The 24,799-nt window shown below is 46.2% G+C and overlaps 1 protein-coding gene across 1 annotated transcript in view; it reads right to left on the bottom strand.

The window, feature by feature from the left end:
* The window catches only part of LOC146817397 (dynein axonemal heavy chain 5-like), a 1,608,734-nt gene that overhangs the window by 298,719 nt on the left and 1,285,216 nt on the right, over nucleotides 1–24,799 (bottom strand). Inside the window, exons 84-85 of the mRNA XM_085609634.1 lie at nucleotides 3,989–4,114; nucleotides 3,369–3,477 (exon numbers count right to left, since the gene is read on the bottom strand). Of these exons, the coding sequence (XP_085465760.1) occupies nucleotides 3,369–3,477; nucleotides 3,989–4,114 (235 nt within the window). The remainder of the gene's footprint in view (nucleotides 1–3,368; nucleotides 3,478–3,988; nucleotides 4,115–24,799) is intronic.

Genomic DNA, 24,799 nt, shown 5'->3' with positions numbered 1-24,799 from the left:
AGAGGGGTTAGTCTGGCTCGCTAGTCTAAGGGCCGGTTCAGGGTGCTGTGTGTCGCCATTCGTAACAATACCCCTGATCACATTTTGCCCTCTGACTACAAAAGATACAGAGGTACTAGACACTGGTTTTACCAGACTGTTTATCCTACCCTCAATATCAATTAACTTTTTTAATATAGGATCTAAATGGGCAGAAATTACAAGTTCCAATTTTTTCATACAAGAGTCTTCCATCTCTTGAATGGATGGAGCTTCCAAAGGTGCTGCGTCATCCAGTACTTGAAAAGCCCCTTGGTTGTGGTCTGACTCAGCAATTTTACTCCTAAGATCCGGAGGCTTAGATAAGGAAAAGCTCTGTTTACTTTGTTTGTTTGATTTATTCGATTTTCTCAAAGCATACCCCTTTCGTTTTTTGGGAGGAGGTGCATTACTGATTCCATGGTTAATGTTTGCTCTTTGACCTCGTGTAACAACGCTTAGTCTCAATGTGTCAGTTTTTTCAATTTCAACCGAATCGTCAATATTTTCAGAGCCCGGTGACTGTGTAGTAACAATTTGTGAAGGACCCATTTCCAAATTAGATTGTAACGCAGGGGGTAACAAGGCCAGCAGGAGTGACAGGGGCAATTCGTTGATGAAAAGTTTGTGGGTCCAAGGACAATCTACGTTCTATAAGCTCGATTTCGTGGATGAGAGCCGACACGGCCCTTATCAAAAAGGCAACCAATGTCCCCACTACCCCTTGCCCATTTCCAGATTTGGGTCTATTCATCCTGTGTAGCCTTATCTCTACCATATCAATATATCAATATAAGCAATATAAACGGAGTCAGAGTCAGTGCCACAATGAGATATCACAGTACCTTCTGGAGGGATATTAAGACCAGATATTAATAACATGGCCCAGCCCAGCCTCTGTCGGTCTATGACGGGTGCAGACGGGTCGCCCTTGGCCCGGGCTTTGCCCGGGCGCGGCCTGGGCAAGCCCGCGCACGTCCCGCGCTGTGGCAGGTGGTGGTGCTTTTTATCGCGCCTCTGGACGCGAGTGCAGCGTCGCAGGCACGGGGCTGCTTGGAATTGTAGTTATGCCGTTTCCTTCACGGCGTGTGTTGATGCAGGCTGGCCGTTCTCCTAACGGCGTGTGTTGGTGCAAGCTGCCCGTTTCCCTCACGGCAGGAAGGTAGGAGCTATCCGACCATTGAGCGTCCCACGCTGCGGGAGGTGGCGGTGCTTTTTATCACGCCTCCAGGGGTGAGTGCAGCGTTGTGGGCACGGGGCTGCTGGGAATTGTAGTTATGCTGTTTCCCTCATGGCGTGTGTTGATGCAGGCTGGCCGTTCCCCTCACCGCGTGTGTTGGTGCAAGCTGGCCATTTCCCTCACGGCAGGAAGGTAGGTGCAATCCGACCCATGAGCGTCCCCATTGAAACTCAAATGATTGGTGACAGTACAGTGTTCCAATGTCAGTGATTTCCAGCATTTTATTGCCAGAAAAGAAAAAGAACAGCCACCCTGATAACAATAATGATTCTTAGGAACCATGAGACGAGTGGTTGTAGAAGATCTAAGCGTGTTTGTAGGACCAATGACACCTTTGTGCATGAAAAAAGACTTCTGAATGTAGAGTGCTTGCCTATAAGTAGCCACTGAAGCTTCTTCAGATGGCCAGAAATAAATGTCTGATGTGGCAGTCTAAATAGCATCGTAATACAAATAGAATGGGGGACCGGGAGCATAGTTAGAAATAGGTCCAGTACCCGTGCTCCCTCAGAATACAGTGTATATATTGAGAGGGTAACTGTTCCTAAAGACGAGAAAAGGGGTAAATGTGTGTGCTCTCTAGGTATGGTCGGGTGAACGTGAATGTGGGGAATTTCTCCTTTAGAATATAGTGCCCTCACACACCCTTTCGAGTGTCCTGCTTCATCATAGGGCGTTGCTCCTCGTGGGGGTGGCGCTGCAGTCCCCCACGGGCCCCGCAAGAGGGCTCTTTATCGGAGATCTTTTATTGGAGACGCCGCAGTTGTGCATGGGGGTGTGTGGGCCTATCCAGAGGGAGGTGAGTAGGTGCGTTAAAAATGCTATGTAGAGCCCAGACCCTTTATTCACGGCTCTAAATAGTAAAGGTTAAAAATAATCCTGGAGCTCCTCTTTGAAAAAAAGATTGAGGGCAGGTGTGAGATTAACTGCTACTCTCAGGATGGTGAGTGGAAGTCCTACTAATATGGGGTCAACATGTTTCGCGCTTTAGAGTTGGTCCATAAGGGATCCAAAGGCGCTTCGTCAGGACCGGATATAAGGTGAGTGAAAACAATGTGTAAAGGAAACACAAGTAAATTCTTAAGACAAGGTTCCAGGAAAGTGCAGTACTGTGAACCTTTGGTACCTCAGTATTAAGGGGATACAGCGTCCTCGCGCTGGTAGGAACTCCTTCTTTTGGAAACCTATACCCAACCCTTAAAGTGCAGGGAATTGGTTCCGTCGGCGCCTCGGAGATGGCAGAAAGAGAGAGAGTGCTCGTTCGCCCAGGGTGTGGAAGCCTACCCCTCCTCCGTGGTGCGCCGGGATTGACCTAGTCTAAATAGCATGCAAGCAGATAATCTTTGCACAGCTCAGCGGTAATCGATGTGGTATGCATGAAGGCCAAGATTGCATTAGTTGCAGTAACCGAGGGAATCATTACTTCCTGGATAACAGTAAACTGGCATGAGAAGGGTATTAATGTAATACCTGGTTACTCAATCACAAGTAAAATAGTCAAAGCAATGAGATATAATTAACCTGGAGAACTAGAGTCAAGGACAGGTTAAACAGAAATCCTAGATTCAGTACTAAGGATGCAGGGCAAGCAATACGGTCAAGACCAAAGATACACCAGTCGCCATACCATAATGTCAGTGATCCTCCCACTTCCAAGACCTCTGCTTTATCAAAGTTCAGTTTTGCTTGACCTTCATTTAATTCAGTAAGCGACTCAGCCATACAGTTGTTAAAGTTGGATTGAGCAGACCAAAGAATTCCATACAGCTTCAGTATGATATGCAGGTCATCATCAGCATAAGACATAAAGGAAAGGCCATAAGAACTTATGAGAGAGGTCAAGACAACCATGTAGACACTGGATAACATAGGGCTCCAAGAAAAGCACTACAGACTTTGTGGGTGATGGAGTGAGAAATAAGCAGAAATGGATGAAGAAACAATGCCTGAAAACATATTGATAGAAATGAAGAAATCCAGCTAAATGCCTAATCCATAATAACAAAATTGTAGAAACACGTGCTCTTTAACCATGGTGCACCTGCCATGTCCTACACCAAAAAGAGTCAGTGGTAAAAAACTGGCATAGCTTCTCTCATCTGTTACCTACCGGGCTGTGCAGAAACTGCATGAGAGGGATATCTCTGAGAAGCATTCTTGGTGGAATGGTCAGCCCACAGCTTTCACAGGCGCTGAAGAGAAAAGCAGTAACACGCTTTCTGGAAAAGCAAGTAAAGAGGTTATAAGAGCTGACTCCACTGCACCGCATGCATCAGAGCTCTATTTAAAATCACAAAACTGCATGTTCTGAGTGTTCCGCTATCTGGGTAATATCTCGAAGGAATTACAAGATGGTCTTTAGACCACCTTCAAGAACAATGCCTCTATCATCCTAATAGGACATGCTGGTCAAGGTGGTTTCTCTCTAAGTCACCACCACTTAGAGTTTCTCTAGAAGAAAACAGTGGTCCTTTCCACGCACAAAACTCTCATGTTTTACAATTTAGACAAAATATTTTGAGGCATTATTATAACATCTTGTTTAAGTATTGGTGAGTCTTGGCTTGCCCAGTGTCTGAATAAGTTGCTAATTTCTAAATCAGTTTCAGTAAAATCTAAGCAAGAACAAGCTGTTTAAATAGCAGGTACTATGTTTACTGACAGAGTAGGAAACAGTGTATGCATTGTTTAAAAGGTAAATATTTTCTGGGCCCTTTAAGTGAATGTTACCTTCCATCGATGCTTAGTGGGGTGCAGTAAGTGAGGAAGGCTGCAGCAATGACACAATTGGTCAGGAGCTCAGATAAACTGCTTTGTTCCACTTTCTCTTTCCATTCTTGTTCCTGAAGGTGTAAGCTTCAAAACAACAACAAATTATTAACAGCCTGGCAATATTATCTCCCTATAAACTGATACTGCAGTCACAGCATCAACTCGTGCTGTACCATACCCTGAGATTACAATAACTTCAAAAAGATTTAGTACAGGCCAAATTCTAGTAAACTGACAGAAATAAGTCACCCTCCCAGATGTGCACACAAGTGATGCCACCATTATCACTCCTCTGTCAGAATCAGCCCTTGATAACCTGCCATCTCTATCTCAGATGCCCAGATAACTGCTCTACGGTCTCTACCATGTTGAGTTCCAGATGCTTCCTATTAGACTCACAGAATGGTGTAGGCCTGAACCAAGCTCCTATCTGCATATTGATAGTAACAGTGTTCCCTGATTGGCTGAAGCATACCAATGTTCCTACGTTAAATAAACCGTAATGGTCACTGTCCAATGTGGTTGCAGTGGTTAATGACCTCGGTACAGGGCCTGGATAGCTGTTAGATATAATAGTGCAATGTAAAAAACAAGCATATGCTGTCGAGTTCTGTACTGAGTACAATTCTCATTGCCCTTCTCCCATCACATTCTGGTTTCTGTAATCATTTATCCAGTTAACTATACACACAGCAAGTATGTACATTACTTGGGGCCATATCATGAAGAGCAGCGCTGGCTCAGTGCAGAGCTGAGGACCTGTTATGCACGTGCAAGGTGGAAAGTGAATTTATTCAACCCTATATTTCTATGATTTAGAGCATTATTTCAGACAGTACAGCTCTAGCTTTTTTTACTTTTACATTTTGTTCATCTTTAATGGAATTTAACGTTTTCCTTCGGTTTCTCTTCTTTATATACGACTTCATCCTGTCCTTTTATTTCTAGACTCTCTGCTCGATAAACAAGTAATCAATCTCAAACTCCGTCTTAACCAGTACGGAATATCTTCTCACCTGGAACACCTCCTCTTAACAATTCAAATAGAGATTTCCATAATAATTTTTGAGAGTCACTCTGTAAGTCAAAAGAGTAGCACCTTCCATTGGCAACTGTCTCGATTCCTTGATAATCCTGCTGAACCTCTAAATTTGACAGTTGTTTTCAGGATGGGACAAAGCTACTTTCTTTTGTTTTAGACCAGGTTTCTTTAATAACTCTTTACATTTACTTCTGGTGAATTGAGTGCTACTTTCGAAAATAATATTCTTTGTTATACCTTCCCTGCAAAACACGTCATCTAAAAAAGATACATCACCCAGTGATTTTTTTGATATATGAACTTTCAGATATCTAGGAAAATATACTATATCGAACCGAAACCAAAAGCCAAACGGCAGCATAATACAGAGAAAGGACCAATGATGTCAATGCCTAATTTCCTCCATGGACCATCAGGTAACTCAATTGGAAATGGATCAGTATAACGAGCCTTGACTGTTTTGTCACTGGACAAGTAACACCTGCATTCTCTTACCTAGCTACCAACAACATCATAGATCTTTGGCCACCAATAACATGGCCTAATCAGTCTTTTGGACCTCGACACACGAACATGAACTTAATGAGCTAGCTGAACTATGTTGCCTCTCATACTCTGAGGTGGAACAATCTTTTCCCCCGTAAGACTGAACTACTTATCATTTCAGCTCACCTGACACACTGTACTCTTCTGGCCGTCCACTGGTTTTGAATCTGATCACATTATTGAGTGTGGTGTCTTTTATACATCTAGAAGACCATTCCTCCTGACTCATAACATTAAATGTATCCAGGTAAACATGCAACACCAAAAATACAACTTATTCAGCTAGATCATAGCAATCACATCTATTACCTTCTATAGGCAGACTAACTATAAGGGCAGCAAGGAAATTTCCTTTATCTTGAACAGATTAAAGATCATATAGAAACAACTGTAGTTTAGCAGCAAGTCACACTAAATGTGCAGAATTGTTTTTCCTCCGCCTACACAAATAAATGAATTAATGATCTATTCGAAGAATACATTTGGTCCCTCAATCAAATATCTTATATTTTCTTACTGCCGTTGTAGACAACAATACCCTGTATTCTATGACTGAGTAATTATTTTAAAAGGGTGTCAGTGTGTGAGAAGAATAAGCCACAACCCAATCCTTGTGCTTGTTGTGCTGCATTAGTACTGATCCCAAATCACAATTACTTGCATATAGTACCAAGATACATTCCTTTGCATGAGTAAGTGCTTTTAAAGAAGGAGATTTAGAAATTTCCAACTTCAAGGTTTTTCTCATGTTCATTAATCCAAATAAATCCAGCATATTTTCAGCAACATCCACAAGGCTCAATCTTTTCCGCATAGCCTTCCACAATTTTAGCACAGAATTCCAGCAAACCAAAAAATTAGACTAAATGTTCCCTAGTTTTGGGAGCGGGCACATTAATAATAGCATCAACATGAGTCTGTTGGGCTTGAGACCCTTTTTACTGATATTATGTGCTAGGTAATACAGCTCAGAGCACCTAAACTAGCATTTAGAATACTTAACAGTCAGACCTTTCTCTGAAAGACCCAATAACTGAACAGTGCATTTGCAGTGATATTTAGGTGACATTTAAGCATGTGCAGTAATGCAGAGCGCAACAGATCAGCAATAGAGCTCCAGGTTGTGTAGGTCCTGTGGGTATTCATTCAAGGAGACACAGAGGTCCAGGGATTGCTTTTTTTTTTTGTATATTTCTTTTTATTAAACATAGTTAATCGACAAAGCAGTTCACAGTTAAGAGGAATCAACTCTATAGTCTATTTGCAGGTACATTATCAAACTGATACAGAGGAATAGTACAATGGGGTTACATTATTCATGGTGAGGGTGGATCATCAGTAATGGAGCTATGAGGACGGTTACAGATGTTCCCTCGGTAGGTGTTCCAAGAATTCCAAATCTGGGACCAGTTTTTGGGGTAGCCCCGTGCTACATATACCATCTTTTCCCTGAACATAAACCAATCTAAGTCTGCTTTCCAGGCCTCTATATTGGGTGGATGCGGGGCTCCCCACAATTGCGCAATGTTTCTCTTCGCTAACATTAGACCTAGAATGACCCAAAGCTTACTCTTACAGTTCAGGTCCGTAGGCTCCCATACGTTCAGAAGGCATCTCTTTGCTTCAGGGCAGAGAACAAGTGTCAGCTCTTCACTAAGGATATCATGTATTTTGCACCAGTATGGCTGAATGCGATCGTACTCCCATAGTATATGCATAAAAGTGCCCTCCCGGCCACATTGTCATCTGCAATTTCCCCCCTCCGCCCTCCCCATTCGAACCATACAGGACCCAGTGATGTATACTCTGTGAAGAATTTTAAGTTGTACTAGCCTCAGTCTGGCAGAGATTGCCACTTCCCTTGGGGAGGCTACTGCCTCCTGCCACTCTTGGTTGTCTAATTCAATGCCATCCCGTTCCCACTTCTCTCTTGTTTGCCGGAGAGGGTCCGCCATGTTGTTGATCAGTTTTTTGTAGGTCAGCGATACGGCTTTCTCTGGCAGGTAGCCGTCCAGCAGCCTGTCTTCAAGTGGTGAGGATTCTAGGGGAGAGGAAACTTTTGGCAGGTGTGCCCATAGGCCTTGGCAAACCTGTAGGTATCTAAAGTATTCTGAGTTGGCTAGTTCGTGTTCCTGCTGCAGGGAGACAAACGTTATCACGTCGCCTTTCACCCACAAGTCTCCTATTTTTGAGATCCCAATTAGATCCCATTTGTCGAACCCTTTCGACATCCACAGATTGCCTAGTTTCTCGGCATGCCAATGTAAGTTTTTGTTCCCATCTCAGGCTTCTATTTGCAGCATGCCAGACCTGGACTGAGTGTTTAGTTGGTCCCGTTAGGGGGTATTGCTAGGGTTTAGAATAAAGTGCCCTGTTGTAGTTCCCTCCCGGCAGGAGCCACCTATCCATGGCATATCCCAGATCGTCCACGCATCCGTAGGTGCCATGATTGATGGCTGCAAGGTGGGCCACCCAGTAGTACTTCTTGAGATCTGGGAGACTGATCCCTCCGTCGTACCAATTTTGGGTGAGTTTGGCCAATGCTATACGGGGTTTCCCGTTCCACAGCAAATCCATCCGCAGGCCCTCAATTTCCTTGAAATAGGATGCCGGAACTAGGTCTGGGGAGTTCTGCAATGCATAAAGAAAGCGGGGCAGGGACATCATTTTAAAAAGAGCTGCTCTGCCCAGCAGTGAGAGTGGGAGCGTTTTCCAGCTTGTTATGTCTCTCTTCAACCTTTGTAATGGTGGTAGCAGATTGCGGTCGAATCAGTGTTTCTGGTCTCAGGTGACAAAAATACCTAGTTATTTGAAGCCAAGTGTAGTGATTTGTATAGGGCAGCCCTGGGGTTGGGTGGGCGGGGTACCGCTGAGGACATATAGGAGGGACTTACTCCAGTTAATTGAGTACCCAGAGTATCTTCCGAATATTGCAAAGATAGCTAGGACACTTACGTGTGATGCTTTTGGGGAGGCTAAGAACAGCAGAATGTCATCCACATATAAGGAGATGCAGTCCTCCCATACTGTTGACCAGTGCAGTCCACGTATCACTGGATCCCTACGAATCCATGCTGCCAGTGGTTCCAGGGCAAGGGAAAAGAGGAGGGGAGACAGCAGACAGCCCTGGCGAGTCCCCTGACTCAGTTTGAACACTTCAGATTTTTTATTGTTGACCACAACTTGAGCCAGGGGCTCCGAATAGAGGAGTCTGACCCACTGGATAAAGCTCGGTCCAAACCCCATCTTTGTGAGGACTGCAAAGAGATACAGCCATTCAATGGTGTCAAATGCCCTGGTGGCATCTAGTGAAACAATTATCGCTGCCTCCTGGATCGTGGCTATTCTACCCAGAACACTATGCACTCTACGCAAGTTGAACGCAGTGTTTCGATGGGGCATGAAGCCTGATTGGTCAGGATGCACCAGCCCGCTGATTACTTTGCCGAAGCGGTTTGCCAGGAGTTTGGCTAGAATTTTAGGCTCCGCATTGACTAGGGAGAACGGCCAATAGGACGCGCAGGTAGTCTTTGGTTTACCTTCCTTGTGGATAGTGATCAGTGTGGCTATCCTCTGATCCAGTGGAAGTGTCCCCAGCTCCCTGCTCTCCTCAAACATGACACGCAAGTGCGGAGCTGGTTTGTCTGGTCTTAGTTTGTAGAGCTCAATAGGTAAGCCGTTGGGACCTAGGGACTTGCCTGATTGGAGATTCCTGATAGCTTGTGCTATTAAATCATTGGTAAAGTCGCTCTCCAATAGACTCCGGTCTTCTGCTGACAGAATGGGAAGTGCTATGTCCTTGATTAGCGACTGGGAGTCATCTACAGTATATGGTGTACTTGTGCGGTAGACTTCACTATAGTGTGCAGCAACAAGATTTACAATTGCTTGAGAGTCAATCATGGACTTGCCATCTTTATCTATCAGCTCTGGCACCAGCCTACCAGCCCACTCCTTCTTGTCAAGCCATGCAATTAGCTTCCCTGCCTTGTCCCCCAGGTCATACACTCTGCCCTCTTTTTCTCTCCCCGGTGTTATAGCCCTGTCGGTGGCCAACGCTTTATAGTCATCTCTTTTGAGTTGTAACGTGCGCAGTTTCTCCTGAGTAACCTCTACTTCTAGGTCTTCCTCAGCCTGAGGACTTTGTTTTCTGCCTCCACTAGCTCCTTTAATCTCTCTTTTTGTGTCCCGGCTATCAGTGACAGCGCTTGCCCCCCGTATTACTGTTTTAAATGCTTCCCACAGGTCCTGGGGGGATTCAACAAACCCCTCGTTATCCTGGAAGTAGTGGTCAAAGGCTTGGAGTAGTGCTTTTCGGACTACTGGGTCTCGGAGATATCACATATTTATGGGAGCAATTCTACCCACCCTCCTCTGTCCTAGGACTATTTGTACCCACACCGGGGAAGGGTCGGAGATACCCCTCGCCATGTGTCTGATCTCTTGGACGTTTGCCACTTGGGATGCCGGGACTAGGAGATAATCTATACGTGAAAGATTGTTATGTGCCCCTGAGTGAAAAGTCTGTTGGATACTTTCTGGGTGATAAGTTCTCCACACATCCCCTAGGCCTAAGGCCTCCAAAAAATCAGGTAGCCATCGGTATGAGGCCCCAAGCTCCCGTGGTGGGTATCGGTCTAAGGAGCCTGAAACCACTGAATTGAAGTCACCTCCCACCACCAGCAGACCCTCCGGAAGCGTGATTAGTATTGAGCCCAAATCCTTAAATGTACAGCTCTGAAGGCCAGGTGGCACATAGACCGACATGAGTGTTAGCGTGGTCCCCTCCCATTGTCCCGTGATTCCTATGTATCTATCCCAGTCATCTGACCATGTGTAGTGCACGGAGAGGGGAAAGGAGTTTCTCAACATTATACCTACTCCTCTTGAGCCGGTAGTGAAAACTGCGTGGGCCCCCAATTTGCTGCCCTACCTGTTTAATGCCTTACAGAAGTTACCCACTATGTGCGTTTCTTGTCTTCTAATATATTGTAGAACTACGCAGCGTTTGACCTTACCCCAAGCCCATTGACATTCCAACTCAGTATTTTAACACTTTTGTCCCATTGTGTACTCATTAGACGCTGTGTAAGTCATGGAGTCCTCTTGATAGGTGCAAAACTTTTTTTGTCGATTCAACAATAACATACAAAAACTCTGAACCCCTAACCCAACAACCCCCCTCCCTGCTTCCCTGCACTCTGGGCTTGAAACCGTCCATTTATATAACTATGCAGAGTGCCTGTTGCCCAACTTATGAACTAAAAGTAGAAATGTGGGGGATGTGGTGGTTCGACCCTCCCTCCGTCCCTCCCTTCCTTCACTACCACAGTTTAGTAGCTCCCCGAGAAGGGCGAGTCACAGGATCACTACCCATTTACAATGCAAGGTGACCCCAACAAGGCAGAGTCTGTCTTTGTTCCTGAATACCTGTTCCTTTCGCAGATGTGGACAAGGTACAATGGGGGAAAGTTCCTGCAGCTCCTTGGAGCGAGCTCACACTTCCGACTAGAGCCCTGTCCAACTGCTATTTCCATGGAGATTATTTTCATCCACTCCTTTCCAACCCTCCAACCACTTGGCAGCTGACTCTGGATAATCAAAGAACCGGGCTTTTCCTTCTGCTTCCACCCGGAGCCGAGCTGGGAACAGCATTGCGTACTTGACTCCTTTTTCTCTGAGCTTCTTTTTGATAGCAAGAAAAGATCGCCTCTGCTTCTGTACCGCTTGTGTGAAGTCCGGGAAGAAGGTGATCTCAGCATTTTCGTAGCGGAGCAGCGGGGCTACCCTGGCGTTTTGGAGTATCACATCTCTGTCCCGGAAGCTGAGTACCCTAGCCAGTATCGGACAGGCAGAGAGGCCCCGGGTTTCGGACGTCCCCCAGGAACTCTATGTGCCCTTTCAATTAAAAAACAATTTCCCAGGCCTTTGGGTTGCAGATGTTTGAGGATGAGGTCTTCCACGAAAATGTCTGGTGCCTGCCCCTCCGCTCTCTCCGGCACTCCCAGAATGCATACGTTGTTCCTTCTGAGGCATCCCTCATAATCATCTAGCTTACTTTCAGCGAATTTTCGAAAAGTTTGCAGTTCTCGAATTTCGCTTTGTAGGTGTGAGGTATCTTCCACCAACCTTACTGTTGTAATCTCTATCTGTTTGACCTTTTCGTTGATTTTTGTGTGGTCTGCCCTAATGAGAGTCACTTCTGACAAGATATTGTTCATTTTCTGCTCCAGAGACGTTTTGACCCCAGTTATTGCTTCCATGACATCTTTCAGGGTGAGTTCCGGGAGGTCCCTCTCCGATCCTCCCATCGATTTGGCCCTAGATTGCAGGTCCTGGAGTGCCTCTTTAGGGAGCGTATATCGATCCAGTTTGTTTTGTTGAGTTACCTTGGGACCCCTTGTGTACGACATCTTGGGCCTCTCTGAGATGGTTCCTGTTTCGCTTTAAGGCGGTTATGTATGTTGGGTCTGACTGCTGCTCTCCTCTAGCGTGCATGCAGGGGAGTGTATCTCTGTAAGGGTCCCAGCCCCAAGAGTACCGCAGGTTTGTGAGGTGCGGGGGAGAGTGGCCCCACCACAATATTGCCCGATGGCGGTTTGTAGGCGGGAGGGCTGCTTTCACCAGCATTTGCTGCGTTACTAAGTCTCGCTTGGTGGCGCCCACAGAGCCCCTTCCACTGCTGCCTGTGTTGCAGAGGAGACTTCCACCTGCTCGTGGTATTTATAGTCCGGGTCAGCATCTGCTGCCTGTGCCTGACAGTACTCAGCTCCGAGCCATTTGCGAAGTTCTCTCCTACTCCCTACGTGTCTGACATGGAGTCGCTTCAGTCACTAACCTCTTTTTGGCGTGGGGCGTCGTCCAATGCCAGGACAGGTTTGTTTTAGGGGGGTCTCCGCCTCACCTCGATCATCCACCACTGTAGCAGCACTTCCCCTACTACGTTGCGATACCTCAATACAATGCCACAATGTCGCAGTACGGGAACACCTCCCGTCAGCCGCTCCCACCTCCGCCAGCGATCCGCTGCAGGCCGCAAGCCCAGCAAAACCAAAGGGGATGATGGACGGAGTGTTGAACATTGCAAGCACTAACCCCCAGTCAACTGATCTGGGTTTAATCCATCATCATTCCTAGCTGGACCAGCACCTGCGCGCCATGAGTGGTACTTTACCTGATAATACTTTTTTGGCAGTCTACGCGGCAACCCCACACACTCACCTACTCCTTGCTGACGAGAGGCAACTACCTCGAAACAAGTGTCCAGGGATAGCTAATGCGACACTCACTTTCATCTAACACTTTGGCACAGGCGTAATCGCCGTCGCTACTACATGGACCACAGTTCCTTGGGGCAACATGCTAGTAGGACGAGCAGAGTGCGGCCAATTGGATTTGTTGTATTAAGGCTCCCTTGAACCATTGGGCTGACGAACCCTGGACCAGCACCTGCGCACCATGAGTGGTACTTTACCTGATAATACTTTTTTGGCAGTCTACGCGGCAACCCTACACACTCACCTACTCCCTGCTGACGAGAGGCAACTACCTCGAAACACGTGTCCAGGGATGGCTAATGCAACACTCACTTTCATCGAACACTTTGGCACAGGCGTAATCACCGTCGCTACTACACGGACCACAGTTCCTTGGGGCAACATGCTGGTAGGACGAGCAGAGTGCGGCCAATTGGATTTGTTGTATTAAGGCTCCCTTGAGCCATTGGGCTGACGAGCCCTGGACCAGCACCTGCGCGCCATGAGTGGTACTTTACCTGATAATACTTTTTTGGCAGTCTACGCGGCAACCCCACACACTCACCTACTCCCTGCTGACGAGAGGCAACTACCTCGAAACACGTGTCCAGGGATGGCTAATGCAACACTCACTTTCATCGAACACTTTGGCACAGGCGTAATCGCCGTCGCTACTACATGGACCACAGTTCCTTGGGGCAACATGCTGGTAGGACGAGCAGAGTGCGGCCAATTGGATTTGTTGTATTAAGGCTCTCTTGAGCCATAGGGCTGACGAGCCCTGGACCAGCACCTGCGCGCCATGAGTGGTACTTTACCTGATAATACTTTTTTGGCAGTCTACGCGGCAACCCCACACACTCACCTACTCCCTGCTGACGAGAGGCAACTATCTCGAAACACGTGTCCAGGGATGGCTAATGCGACTCTCACTTTCATCGAACACTTTGGCACAGGCGTAATCGCCATCGCTACTACATGGACCACAGTTCCTTGGGGCAACATGCTGGTAGGACGAGCAGAGTGCGGCCAATTGGATTTGTTATCATTCCTAGCTCACTCTGCCACCCCAGTTCAGACATGGCCATATGCAAATCAGTCTGACCCTGTGTCTCATGGGAACAGTCCAGCCCGAACTGCCAAGCCATGTCTTCCCTGGACCGGAAATAAGCATCCTGAGACCGTTTTCTGGCTAATCAGCCGTCATCAGCCAGGCTAGTTTGAATTCAGTGGCAAAGTGAGCATGGGACCCACGTCTGGGCATACCCTGCCAACTTACGGCGAACAAAGCAAAACCAAAGGGGATGATGGACGGATTGTTGAACACTGCAAGCACTCACCCCCAGTCAAATGATCTGGGTTTAATCCATCATCATTCCTTAGCTCACTCCACCACCCCAGTTCAGACATGGCCATATGCAAATCAGTCTGACCCTGTGCCTCATGGGAACAGTCCAGTCTGAACTGCCAAGCCATGTCTTCCCTGGACTGGAAACAAGCATCCTGAGACCGGTTTCTGGCTAATCAGCCAGGCTAGCTTGAATCCAGTGGCAAGCCCGGCACCTCTCTGTTGTCTCTAACTTGGTGATGCTCCTCGGTTTTTCTCTCTTTGGTCCCAGTTTGCCACCCTTGAAGGCCCGGGCCTAGAGCAGGGCTCTCGCCAGACACTTGCAGCGATGTGGCGCTGGGCCCTCGGCTTCAGCGTTCACTCCAGGGCCCGGCTTGAGCTCCGATGAAGGCCGCAATTCAGCACGACTGTAACTTTGGTTGTGGGAATCCCTCCGTCTCGATTCTTCCGGTGCTGGGGTCGGTACACCTTCCGACGGTTTATTCTCCTCTCGAGGGCCGGATTTATGTGACGGATATTCGGGAGGGATACAGGTCGGACAGAGCGGCTCTAGCCTGCAGCCATCGCGCTACGCTGCGTAGCCACCCAGATTGCTTTTTGATCGTTTAGGGATTTTGATCTTTACTTTGGATTAGGTGACTCACTTAGCCATACTCGGTTTTAAATGATAAAACGGGGAACCAGTGTATAAACCCTTCTTCCGTTAAAATATCTTGGGATAATGGATAGTAGCTTGCATTTGATCCCCTGCTCCACTAGACGCTGTTGCAGGTCTCTTAATTTATAATACTCTACATTGTCTGACACATTTATATCCTTTTTCCAGCATCTGTGCATTGAGTACATGTTTGCAAACCAGTTAGCAAGCTAGCTAGGTACCGCATCGTTTTGATTTGGTTCAGTAGTACATCTCAACATTATGAACTGAAAATTGGTACTCCTACAGCTCTAATCTGCTAATATTCAGAGATGTTCATATTAAAGCACAGCCCAAGATTTTTCACTTTCTACTCAAGTGTGGGTGTTAAGCCCAGTTCCTGCTGCCTTGTTTTTGAGGTTGTTACTATACCAACATCCAGAAGTCAAAATGTCATTGACAAACGAGTTAATTATCTTCGGTAATGCTCTTTGAAGTAGAGACTCTATCTAACCACATATTCCTCACCTTTTTAATATTTCCTCAGACAACAGACTGGATCCGGAAATTCTTTAGCAGTACTCTTGCACGCAGGCAAGTGGTGCCAATGGCTCTGCGTCAACGTTGTTCCATGCCGGGTATGACATGCTTATTTAGGCGCCTCCCATGCTCGCTAACATTAGTTGGTTTCTGACTAGTCCACACCCAAAGACACCAAGCTCATATCTGATCAACTGCACCATGTCCAGATGTCCAAAGTGCAATCTTATTAATGAAAGAGCCCAGTTCACAGAGCGAGGAGTCAAGAGGTTTCTTTGAGGAATCTGCAGTTACATTGAGTCTCTATCAGAAAGAGCATTACCAAAGGTAAGGCCTTGTTCTTCTGCTTCTAATCACAGATTCCTCACCTTTTTAATAGAAACCAAAGCCGTACCTTCCAGCTGGTGGGTCTGAGAACAAGCTCAAACCAAAAAGCCCTGCAGGACCCAATGGGCAAATGCTCATGTCGACAGACCTGAGAGTCCAATCAGTAGTGCTTTGTGACCGTATGAAGAGACGACCATGTAGCAAATGTCCAGGACTGGCCTGGCAGATGTCTAGGACAGGCACCAAATTTGGCTCTGGTTGAATGAGCCTGCAAGTCTCCAGGGGCGCAGCATTTTTGCCGAATGGACAGTTGATCTTAATACAGAGTAAGCTTCAGCAAGAGATGGTCCTCTTCTGCACAGCCTTGCCTTCTTTGCTCCAGTGAATCCAATAAAGAGCTGATCATCCACCTGGTGTTCTCTGGTACGATCAACAGAGAAGCCCTTTGTGGATCCAGTCACAATGCCGGAGGACTGTTGTTCTGACTGACATGAAAGGGAGGCACAATATTCGGAAGGAAGGAGGCTCGAGTCTGCATAACCAGCTGGTCTGGGTAATCAGAGATATAAAGAGGGTTGACAGACAGGGCCTGTAACTTTTCCACTTGCCTCACCAACGTAATGGTGACAAGAAAGATCGTCTTGATGGTAAGGCACAAAAGAGAACAACCGTGTAAAGGCTCAAGGGGCACACTCATTAGGAATGTGAAGACCAAATTTAAATCCCTTTGGGGCATGACAAATAGAGAAGGGGGAAACATATATTGTAACCTTTTAAGGATACGTATCACAAGAGATGACTTAAAGAGGGCTGGCCTGGCAACTGTAAAAAGGTCGAGAGAGCAGGTACCCTTTAATAGTGCCCAAAACAAGACCTTGCTGGGCTATGGACAATACAAACAGAACTTCAGACAATTTGGCATGGAGTGGGTCAATCTGTTTAGCGGTGAACAAGGCCACAAACTTACCCCAACAGCAGGCACATACAGATTTATTTCAGGTATGCCTGGCTTCCAAGATGATATCAACCACTTTGGGAGGAAGGACAAAGGCGCCCAACTGTTGCTGCTCAATCTCCAAGGATGGAGGCATAGGGTGCACAGGTTCTGGTGCAGAACCCCACGCTGTAGCTGTATCAGAAGTTCGTCCTGAAGAAGCAGCCTGATCGGAAGACAGCTGCTCATATACAGGAGTTTGAGATACCATACTCTCTGTACCTAATTTGGAGCCGCTAAGATGTCTCGGGCCCAGTCAGTCCTAATCTTCTTCACAATTCAGGACAGGAGTGGCTTTGGCAGAGAGGCGTACAGCAGTCTCAAGTTCCACTCTACATGTTTCCCAGTGACAGACGCCTTGGAAACTCCAACACACAAAACTGCTGCCATTGTGTGCTCTCAGCAGCAGCAAAAGGATTGGGCCAGGGTTCTACCCACTCACGAAAAAGACCCTGCACCTCTTCTGTATGCACCCGCCATTGTGATCAACAAGGCATCGATGGCTTAGTTCATCTGGACTGGAGTTCAGGGAACCCACCAGGTGGTGTGTCACCAGAAAAAAAATCCCTTGACTTGTTGCAGTACCAAATGGCCGTGGTGTTGTCCTCAAGCACCTGCCCCAACTTTGTTTTGATGGAGGGCTGGAAGGTTTTCAATGCCAAGTGGATAGCTTGCAGTTCCAAAAGGTTTATAAGGAGCCGGGCCTCTGCCAGAGACCAGGCACCTCTGATCTTCTCTCCCAGATGGCCTTCCCAACCCAGAAGTGATGCATTGGTCCCCACTGTGAGCTCCAGGTAAGGTAAGGAGAGGGCTCTGCCGATGATCTAATTGTGGTCCCTCAGCCACCACTAAAGATCTTTTGCAGTCTCCTGTGAAATCTGGAGCAGATTGGAAAGATCCTCTTGGTGCTGTGCCCGCTAGGATGCTAGATCCCACTGCAGAGCTCACATTTGCCATCTGGCGTGCGTGGTCAGCAAGATGCAGAAGGCCATCAGTATCAGAGTCATCCTCACTGAGATCCAGGACAAAGGTTGAAACATAGAGACCATAGCTCGAATGTCCTGGACTCTCTGCCAAAAGGGATAGTTGTGAAACTGCACTGTGTTCAGAATGGCTCTGATGAAGGGGGGCATCTCAGAAGAAGTCAGATGAGCCTTCGGAACATTTATAGTGAACCCCAAGGATTTCAGGAGCTCTGTGACAATAAGGTCAAAAGGGAGTACAGCAAAATGAAAATACTTGTGGCATACTGTGGATCCCGGGTAATGCCTGGTGGCCCACAGGATGGGAATATGGAAATAAGCGTCCTGCAGGACTAGCGCTACCACCTAGTCTCCAGGGTAGACAGTAGACAAGACCTGTCCCAGGATGAGCATCTTGAACTTCACTTTTCACAGATTGGCACTGGAGGATGAAGATTTAGAATGGGGCGTAGGTCCAATCCTTTTTCAGCACAAGGAAGTTAAGTGGAAAACAACCAATTTCTCACATCAGCCCCCTCTGTATGAATCCTTTGGCCAACAGAGCCTGTACTTCCTGCTGCAAGAGTGACAGATGGTCCTCTGTCAGCTGGTCAGGGGATGCTGGAAGGAGCGACAGTGTCTTGAGAAATGATAAAGAGTAACTCAGCTGAACAATTCGCAGGACCCACCTGTCTGAAGTAATCACCTACCACCCTAAGAGAAAGTTTCGGTTCATCCCTCTGACTGAGTGGCTGTGAGCTGGCGAGGGCACGCTAAAGACCTTGGTAGGGGTAGCAGAGAGCTGGGCTGAATGCTATCCTGTTGCACTCTCCTGGGGGTACAGCAGCCATGAAAAAGCTGGGGAGATTGTTCCACCTGCTGGGGATGTACTGAAAGCCCCTACTATAGCCAAGTTCAGCTGACACAGAGGAGCAGTAAGGCCCAGAGAGATCCTGTGGCCTCGCTATGTTTGAAGCGCTCCAGGGTCACAAATGCTTTTCCCGAAAAAGTCAGGAACCATCGAACAGCAGATACATAAGACTAACCTGAACGGCTCCGGAAAAGCCACTGGACCGCATCCAGGTATGCCTACGAATGAACAATAGCCCTGCTGACGGAGTCAGTAGTATCCAGACTGTAGCAGATGGTGAACTTGGCCTCATCAAAACCATCTTGAGTGGCTTAAGAAATTATGGTTTGGGCTTTCCCTGGGACCATGGGCAATACTTGGGCCATGGAGTCCCACAAAGCATGAGAGTGGTGGGCTAAGAGGCAGCTGGCATTCACTAAGTGGAGGACTAAACTCATAGTGGAAAAAAACTGCTTACTAGAGCCTTTATCCTCTTCCATTGCCTGTCTGGGGAGTAGTGGGGAATGAGTTTGGGTTTACCCTACTGGCCGAAGCCTGCACCAGAAGGCTCTCAAGAGTGCGGTGCTGGAAAAGGAGAGCTAGGTAAATCGGACCAGGGCGATGGTGTCTAGCAATCTGGTGATGCACAGGTAGGTCTGAGCAAGTTTTGGCCCAGGTACATAACAGTGTATAAATAAGAGCCTCTTTGAATGAGAGTAGAGGTTCAGAACTTGACTGGCCAGGCTGCAACACCTCAGTACATTGGTTTTAACTTAGTGAGTGAGAAGTTGAAGATCAAGAACCTCTGGTGCCCTCCAAATAATCATTGAAAAGGAGGAGCTGTCTTTCATGGAAGGCCCTGGGGGGAAAACTAGTCTAGTGTTTGGGGAAGCACCCAGACCACTGGCATTCTGGGGGTCCTCATACCAGTTGTCCACTAGGTGAGCCTGGGCAAGGTCATCCCCAGCATTATTGTACTCAATATCTGAGTCTGTGCCTAATAAGTCATAAAGAACATGAACCCCTCCAGAAGATAAATGCACAGTGTCTGAATCAGAAGGGGGTAAAGAGGCTGTGGCTCAGATAAGGGAGCTTGCAGCACTGGTTGAGGTCAGGGAAGTGACGCCTCAGCATCAAACAGCATTATGGGTTAGGCGTCATTGTGCAGAGTAAATGGTGAGGACATCAGCATTGGTGGATCATGTTCTGGGGTGGTGGTAGTGCTGGTTAGGGAACTGTCGCAAAAGAAGTTCAGGAGCCCTGACCCAATGCGGAGTCCTTAATTGGTGCCAAGGTTGGAACCACCGACAGAAGCCATATTGGAAGGCATCTCGGGTCCTTAAGGACTGCAGGTGTGCCAGAAGGGCCCGGTAACATGCAAAAAAAGTCACAGCATGGCCTCGCGGAAGTCCATGTATTTGCTGTGTCATCTCCTACAGCCCTAGAAATTCCATCGCTGTGAAACAAGGGTCGGAATCAACTCTGAAGTAGAGCAACTTTGGGAGAGCAACCTGGAATCACAATTACATCCTCACACCTTCTTGAGAGATCAAAAGTGGAGGGATAGGCCCAAGTACTGCTTGAACTTCTTGCACTTCTTTTTGGATTCGGGCAAGGACTTAGATCATGAAAACAACCTGTTGCAGGAGCGACCTCAGGAGTAGGACTAGGACCCACCTTTGGACCTCAACCAATCTGGTTGTGGGGATTTGTGGTGCTTTGCCACAAAGAGTTTTGATTCCCTGTTTCCAAATGCATTAGCGTACATCGAGGCACCATCACTAAAGACCTTAGAATCGTTGCCCGACCCAAGGCACTGCATGCAAACCACACGCGGGTCAATAAAAGACATTTGATTGCGACATTCCCCACAGGATTTAAAGAATATATGATGTTACAACGCAAACAATTACAATGCATGCCTTTACAACGCGGTTTTTACATCGCAGCCTCCATTACAATGCATGATTTTACAACGCATGCCCTCACAACACATTTTTAGAAACTACATGTACAACGAATTCCATTACAACGCATACCATTACAACGCATACCATTACAATGAATAATACTTTTAGGGCAAGAGTAGGGTAAGTGTTGGATAGTGTAGGGGTAAAAATATTACTATTCCCACTCCAGTGAGTGCAACAATAGGGTAAGTGTTGGATAGTGTAGGGGTAAAAATACTATCCCTATGTATTCAAAACCCATACCCACCCTAAAACTAAAAAATCCCCAATACTTTTCTTATAATGAGTTGTAATGGCATTCGTTGTAATGGGATTCGTTGTAATGGCATGTGTTGTAGTGACATGCGTTGTAATGACTGCGTTGTAATGGCATGCAATGTAAAGACAGCTGCGTTGTAATGACTGCATTTTAAAGGTAGTGCATTGTAATGACTGAGTTGTAATGGTTGTTTCGCGGATTTAAAGCCTCTACATTTGGGAGGTGACATAGTCCCTTGAACACTGGATTTACTGACTATTTTTGTAAATGGCTCTCAATGAGACAAAGGGAAGTTCTGGTTCTGTGTCTGCTGGTGCAGAAAGAAAGAAACTGATGTAAGCATGCATGAGTGGCTCCAATAGGGCCAGCACAAATCATATCTGCACAGAATTACGTCGAAGCAGACCTATCAGCACCAACTGCCAGCGTGCAGGAGACTGCTAAAGAATTTCCAGATCCAGTCTGGTGCCCGGGGGAATATTCAAAAGGTGAGCAATCTATGGCTAGAAATCTCTATCAGTAAGCTTGTGATTTTAATTTATTGAATGGGTTGTAAAAGAAGTAATTGGTTCCATAAAAGGGCCACTATATAGCTAAGCCTGAGACATCCACCCAATATTCTAGGTGTAGAGAAACATGCTGTATTCCATAATGCTGCCAACAGGCTAAGAAGAATCAGGACTTCAGGCTGCCCTGAGTCAAGGAGATGCTCACTGATATCATCCTTGGGGGATATGGCACCCAAAAACTAACTGCATCAACCTTACCATCAAGGAGGATGTTGTTTGCGTTCACAGGGTCCTGAAGCTGGCACATCACTGTGACCTGCATGATCTTGTTAGGGAAGCAGAGGATGACATTGGGACAGTAGCTGACGAGCTCTTTGGGTTCTGGTCTCAGGATGGACCCAGTATGAATGATGCATAAACTTAACAATGTTTGGAGACATGGTATTGACATATTGCCCTTGCATGCTTGGCAATTTGAGCTTTCCTGATGCTATAAGTACATAGAGAAGGTTCATTGTTGTGGAGGTCACAAACACCTAGATCCTAAATGGTGCAATGTGGCGATTTTCGGTTTTTTTTCTGGAAGGTGTCCTCGATAGTGATCAATAGTTTCTTGATCTTCACATTACAGGAGGTGAGAAATTGAAGGTATATGTGGGGCTTTCTGGCTGGTAGCAATTACTCAATTGTGGATATTAAACAGCTCACTGGTTTGGTGTCCGGCTGACTGGCGAAGAGTAGTGGGCCTTTTTTTGCCTGCCCCCACTTGTGAAACCCTCTCAAGTTGGATTTGTGTCTAGTTTTGTCACTTGAGAATGAGTTCCTTTTCCAGCAGAAACTCATTGAAGCATTTTCCTGATAAGTAGAATATGCCAGTAAGGGACAGAACATGGGTTTTATATTAGTGAACCTGATTTGCATCCCATCAATAAATTGAAGCCGAAATATATGAAAGAAGGAAAATATAGAAACAAACATCCCATATATGTCATGAGCTACAAACAGAAGATAAGTTGTTCAACAAAACAGTTACAAAGCCAAGGGAGAGCAGTGGGTGACATATAAAATTCTGTACATGATTGGCCGGGGCTACTGGGTAACGAGATCTCGATACCAGAGCCACAGATTTACTCACTATGGGGCACATGCATGAAGGTAAGGAATTGCGATTCCTCATTAGCAATTTTTAAAGAATCGCTATTAAGGACTCGCAATTCCTTGTGCATATAGAAATCGCACAATAAATTGTGATTCCTACACATCCCTAATAGCGAATTGCAAATTGCTGTAGGCTAATAGGGAATGCCTTTCCATTTATTCCTTAGGGCCTTGAGGCCCATAGGAATGAATGGGACAGCATTCGCAATTTGCGAGTACCAAACAGGTACTTGCAAATTGCGATTGCAATTTCAAGGGTGCTAGGGAGCCTAAAGGCCACGCTGACGCACCCCCAAAATGTTGCATGTGTACACACATGCGCCACATGGCACTTAAAAAAATGCAATTTCCAGCATTTTATAAGGAATTGCAGTTTACCTCCAACTTAAAGTTGGTGTTAATTTGCGATTCCTTAATGCTAAGTTGCAATATCAGATTGCTTCTTGCATTGCATTTAGGGAATCGCAAATTGCGATTCCCTAAATGCATTTGCAAAATAGGTAATCGCAAATTTAGCGATTACCTATTTTGCAATCGGGCTTGGGCTTGATGGATCCCAAATGGCTAAATACCGGTGGCAAAGGGACCGATTATGCGAATCTGCCCGTTTGCGACCAGTATTTTGCCTGATGCATGTGCCCCTATATTCCAACCAGGACAGAGAGAGATAGTACAAAGGCAAACTGGTCCCTTGCAAGGTAAAATGAGTGTGACATGGAGGTGGTAAATACATGCTCCTTGAACTCACACAAAAAGGCTTTCACCTCCCCACTTGAAAAGATGTTGAAAATGGTCGTATTTCATATAGCCTTTGCTAAACCAATGGCTTAACAATGTCCACTGATTCTCTGGCATAAGAGATCAAATACACCACGCTAGAAAGAAGAGGTTGCTATGGCAAATTCTGAAAGTAAAAAATGGCTCGAAATCTTACAAAAACGTGTCACAAAACTATTTCAGTACAACAATATTCTAGACGAATTTCAATGAGGACACTGAGCAGGTCAGAGGAGAAGCCCACTTCTGAAAAAGGATCAAAAGCAGAAGGTGAGGGGGCAGACCATCTGCCGAGCTCTGACTGTTTATTGGGCACATAGGCACTGACTTTGCTCACTGGAATGCTAAAAGGCTTTGTCTCTGGGAGGCAGCAGTGCATCAAACGTGCTCCTTTCTGCTGATCAAGTGATAGTGATATTATTTCAGTATTATTTAAGTAACACAAAATACAAAATACAGCTTTGCTCTACTTATTTTGCATGAAGGGACTATCCCGTTGTTGAGGCATGTGTGCTCTTATGCAACCACCCTTGTTTTTTTTTGACAAAACGCCTTATCTTCTAACATTTGTAAACAGAGCTTTGCACCCAAAAATCTGCCTCCTTGGGCAGGCTTAAAGTTAGAGAAAAGTATTTTTCTCCAAACTTTGAATGTGTGCTGTACGGTGCAGCACACATGCAAAGCTGGAATAGTTCTAAACTATGACCAAGGTTAATATTTTGTAGTAGCAGAGTACCCTTCCAGTACATAAGATGTCACGAACACACCCTTGCAGTGCAAGGCAGCCTAAAGTGTGCCGGCACTATGGGAGACAACAACAGTGCCATATCTTAGTAGATATGGCGATGCCTGCTCCTTCCTTACAGACAAAGCAACACAGCAATGTTGTTTGCCGCACTGCGTTGCCTGACTTTGTAGTAAACTTGACCCTCAATCTTTTGATCTACAGTTTATGTAACATTCAGAACAAATTCCGCCAAAAGAAAGTTGTTGGCCGTCTCAATCTTCCAAAAGTTCCATATTTTTACTAGCAATGAGCTTACAGGACAAGAGTGCTGCAAAGCCATAAACATATGGCTACTCAAAATTATCAAAGGGACCAGGGCTAGATTTACTCGAAATCAGGCAGTGGAGCACTGTGTGAAAATCTATAGTGCTGCACTGGGTAAAGTAGAATAAATTGCATGTACCATTTTTAGACATGTCAAATGTCATTGAGGTCATTGGCTGAGCTTCACCCAAAAATGCCACTTTGACATGACGTTAAGCGTTGTGCCACACCACATATTCCAGTGAGTTACATTTTGTGTGAAATTTGTATTCGAGGTACACACTCCACTAGAAAGTCTACGTGCAGCCACGATATTCCACTTGCCCATTTGTTGCAACTGATTTGCAAAGCCAGGCTGTTACTTTAGTAGCTCAGGCATTGTATGGAATTGTAAGGGGCTTTCACTATTTCCGCCCAATTGCAGATATTGGCATTTTGCAGTCTGCTTGAGTCAACTTGCGAAGCAATAATTCCTTCTGGGCGCAAAAGTTGACTAGTGTAGCCGTTGACTAGTGTTGCACTTTATTTGACAAAGCACCACTC

Source organism: Triturus cristatus, chromosome 6, assembly GCF_964204655.1.
Source record: "Triturus cristatus chromosome 6, aTriCri1.1, whole genome shotgun sequence".
NCBI classification, from domain to species: Eukaryota; Metazoa; Chordata; class Amphibia; order Caudata; family Salamandridae; genus Triturus; species Triturus cristatus.
Note: the sequence above shows the minus strand (reverse complement) of the source record. Positions and strands in the feature narration are given on the sequence as shown.